Source organism: Daktulosphaira vitifoliae, unplaced genomic scaffold (genome assembly GCF_025091365.1).
Source record: "Daktulosphaira vitifoliae isolate Bord-2020 unplaced genomic scaffold, ASM2509136v1 Scaffold_860, whole genome shotgun sequence".
Taxonomy (NCBI): domain Eukaryota; kingdom Metazoa; phylum Arthropoda; class Insecta; order Hemiptera; family Phylloxeridae; genus Daktulosphaira; species Daktulosphaira vitifoliae.
The window spans coordinates 1-4,130 of NW_026100423.1; the positions used below are offsets into that span (position 1 = coordinate 1).

A 4,130-nucleotide genomic window follows, 5' to 3' on the forward strand; every position below is an offset into this window, starting at 1 on the left:
AATAAAAAAAAAAAAGTTATCAAAATTATAGTTTTTTTTTTTTGAATAATTATATTGGTTAATAGTAAAAAATGCACTGTGTGTAGGCGTGAGTTTGATTTTGACTATGAAAACTAAGTTACTCGTTGAAATCACTAATTTGTACGTCATTATTTTGTTTAACTAATTCGTTTATCTATTTATAGATAAGATCTACAGAAAATCTACTTAGCTCAGTACTGCGCAAGGCGCTTTGCTGGCAGAGCTAAGTAAATCGTTGTTGTGATTATTATTATTATAATTATTATACCAACGCAATACTGAAAAACTACACTGCACTATTCGGGCTTGGTAATTAAAAGCTTCATGTTAACGAACTAATTATTTTTGTTCATTTGGTTCGACAAAAATAAACTTTAACCGATATTTCATATTTTCTTTTAATCAAAAATGTGTCGTTGCGAATTATTAGTGTAGTTTAACATGTGGAGTTCTGTTGTCTGTCAAATAATTGAGCTTTACCTGATTAGTATCTCGGTCCATAGCGTTGGTTAGGATCCAATCCCTGACTTGCTCGTGTTGTTCGGCGGTCGTATACAAAGACTGGGGTAGCGGTACGTTTGTAGGGAAATCCGTCCCACGTAAGTCTATGTCGTCCACCATTTCGTTTTGTCCTTCCGTTATGGCGTCCGTTATATCCAAATAATGGTTTAAGAACACAAATGCTTCCGCATACCGTTTTCCGTCCTAAATATTACAGCAACAATCGACAACAATAAGAGAGTTAAATAATAGACAATATGTGATGTACAACAATAGATCTTTCGTTGAAAAATCACCGAGCAATTTAGTTGGAAAATAAATCACACCTTTCCTTAATCCGATAGTTCCAGGTCGTGACATTACAACGTTTATAGATATATATACACTATAGTATCTCTAAACTTTGGCGACATCATTCTATTCACTTATTATTTGAACAATTCTCGACTTGTCCACGAACCGTCTCTTACGGCTCAAAATACCGTGTGGCTATTCAAATTATATGGTGTTGATAATTTTATGATTTTTCAAATACCTACGAGAGTGTGCGCCATTTGTTTTGTGTTAAAATCTTATATTTTAGTGTAATATGTGTTAACGCGATCATATTATTTTAGATAAGCGATATTTGCATGTGCGTTACTCAACGCGTATAAAGTTATTTTACTATTTATATACATGTTTGCTGTACACAAACGTTATGCCTTAAGCTTCTCAATAAGCTTAATAAACTATTAAATAAGTTTAATGGTTACGAAATCGCGTTGAACATTTTTTTTTGGAAACTTATCATTTTCCCCTCGAAATTTAATATGATTTTTTTAATTTTAAATGAATATTCATCGACAGCGATAATAAGTTAGAAATAAACTTCGACGTTGTTAGACAATTATGCGTTTTTCAACAAATTTTATTTATGTTTTGAAATAAAATTATTTTTTAACATAATTTCTCCAACACATATGTATATGACACGTTTTTTTTATTAAAATCAATTGGCCCCTGAAATGGTCATGGAAAACCAACGACAATTCAATTGTAAAAGGTGATTGTTATAATTGAGCGTTTTAAAAATCGGTGCTATTGTTTATGTCATAAGAAAAGAGACTTGAAACATTGAATTGAATATGACAGCTGACTATGGAAAAAATGACTCTCAAAAATTACTTTTTCTGTAATTATAAACACCTATTATAGATATTATTCATCTGTAGTTGAAGGGGTTGATACGTTAAACTGACATGTTTAAAAATTTCACGAGGCATTATTTTGCAAAGAAAAATAACAATTTCCAAGTTTACAATAAGAAATTCTAAGTAGTGTATAACATCTTATTGCAATAATTTGTCTAATGAGTTATAATTTTTGTTAAATTTAAATAATTTTATCAAAACATATAAATTCAATAGTATGTTGAAATTTTACAATACACATGTTTTATAATAAACTCTGCTGCTAGTACGATCATGATATTTTTATGACTCTTATCTAAAAAACCGACTGCAATAAAGTCAAATAATATAAAACCACTAAATTTAAGACGTGTGCGTACTTGTGCAGCCATTCCAGCTTCGTAGTATCCTTTATCAGCGGGTATCACGTCGGTATATCTCAATAGAGCTACCAGTAATTTCACGACCAATGTGCTCAGCGATGAAACGGCACTAAAAGCACACCGCATCCCATACAGATGAGAAATAAACATATATTTTTCAAATTCTTTGCCGCAATCCGGATCTGTTTGCTTTGTACTCTCCATCTAAAAAGAAAAATGTTTAACTCTATTATTAAGATTTGCTTTTTCCTCATTTATATGTTTCTAGTTTATTTTATGGATTTTAAGAATAATAACATTTGAAACTCTTGGCTCTTGTCCAAGTACCAACACTTTACATAATAGTTTATGTTGTGGTTTTAAAATCTATTCATAACACAAAGGAAATCTAATTTTTTAGCGACGAAGGTAAAGGAAATAATTTTCATTACATAGACAACAATAAAAGTATGAATTCGTGTACATTTCCCATGGTAAATAAAGCATAATTAAGTACCATAACTTAAGTTAGTTATAACATATAAAATACACGACTCTGTAACGAGTAATTAAAGCGGTGTTTATTGTCACACGATATTTATATAAATCAACGGTTTATTTATAGGGTATTTATTTCAATTAAGGTATTTCATTTTGCATTTTTATTACAATATAATATTTTAGATGTTATAATTCAGACCCAACAAATCTAACGAGTTAGACGTCCTTCAGTAACTCAAAGTTTTATTTAATCGCTTTAAAAACCTAAAATTTGATCTTATAAAGTTTAAAACCAAAATTAACTAATAAAAGTATTTACGGTTAATTTCGGATTTTTAACATTTTTTCAAGTTAAATTTTAGCTCAATTAAGATTGAAAAGGCGGTCGCATAATACTTTTAGTTTCTGTAATCATTTTTTAAACGTTTACAAAAAAAAAAAATTTGTTATAGATGAACTAATTTACTAGATATAAGAAAAATTGTCGAATTCAAAATACTATCCAAGATTATATTTAACTAACCTTTTATTATATTTTAAAATTTATTTTTATTTAAATTAAGATGAATCCTCTATCGCAATAAAAATTAATTTAAGATACACATTTTACCACAAAATACTTGAATTATTTATGAACTTTGGGTTTAAAAAAATCCCTAGAGAATGCTTGCGGTTTGTTTAGAAAGGCGTGTTTTTTTTACATGTTTCTGTGAAATACTAACGAATAACATTATAAAATTTTGTTCATCACTTTCATTGTATTGTGAAATATTAATGTGCAGCAATTCAGTAGTCTGCATTTGATATTCAATTTTTTTATTTAGAAATGAAAGTAGTACCATCTAGCCGAGAGTGCAAATTCAAAAAAATATTTTTTTGTAATAGTACGAATAAATTTTTTAAATAGAAAAATATACAATCATTTAATTTTCACATTATTAATTGAATGAAAAATGAATAATTTACTTCATAAGCAAGTCTGTATTTAAGATTTTGGTTTGGGGTCACTACACGAATTTCGGCGCTCCCATTTTTTTTCAGAGTCGTCCTTTAAATATTATATTGAACAAAAGAAAAAAAAAATTCAACTTTTTTTTTCTATCAACATAACCTCCAAAAAATTAGACGATGTTGAGAATACAATATGAATTTGGCTTCACAATAATTAAATTTACCGTTGAAACATTTTAAGATTTGTAATATATGTGCGCAACCTATGTAGGTAAAGATATCTCATTAAAATCATAAAATGAACTGGAACTAAGTATTTTGAATCAACTGATTTTAAATACATTTCCTGTGTCCGTCGTTAAAACATTCATTTTTTAGTGCCAGATAATAAATTTATTCGATTATGTCTTTTGCCCTCTTTTGTAGTGTTAATTAAACAAAAGTATTTCAAAACTTCTGGTATAAATCTCTTATATTCATTTTAAATTGGTAGGCAACATAAAATTGTCTGAGAAAGTTTTAAAAATTACAATTAAAAATAAATAAAAACCCAGCACAGTGGAGTCGCGGCATAGTGGGGACGTTGCATAGTTGGGTCCAGTATAGATTTAATCTGACAGTG

At 28.6% G+C, this 4,130-nt stretch overlaps 1 protein-coding gene across 1 annotated transcript; it reads right to left on the reverse strand.

The window, feature by feature from the left end:
* Positions 1-368: 368 nt before the first annotated feature.
* LOC126909678 (intraflagellar transport protein 172 homolog) lies at positions 369-2,281 on the reverse strand. Its single transcript, XM_050692112.1, has 2 exons — positions 2,075-2,281; positions 369-726 (listed from the first exon to the last, which is right to left on the reverse strand). Exons 1-2 carry the CDS (start codon positions 2,279-2,281, stop codon positions 448-450), a joined length of 486 nt encoding a protein of 161 aa, XP_050548069.1. The 3' UTR covers positions 369-447.
* Positions 2,282-4,130: the final 1,849 nt, after the last annotated feature.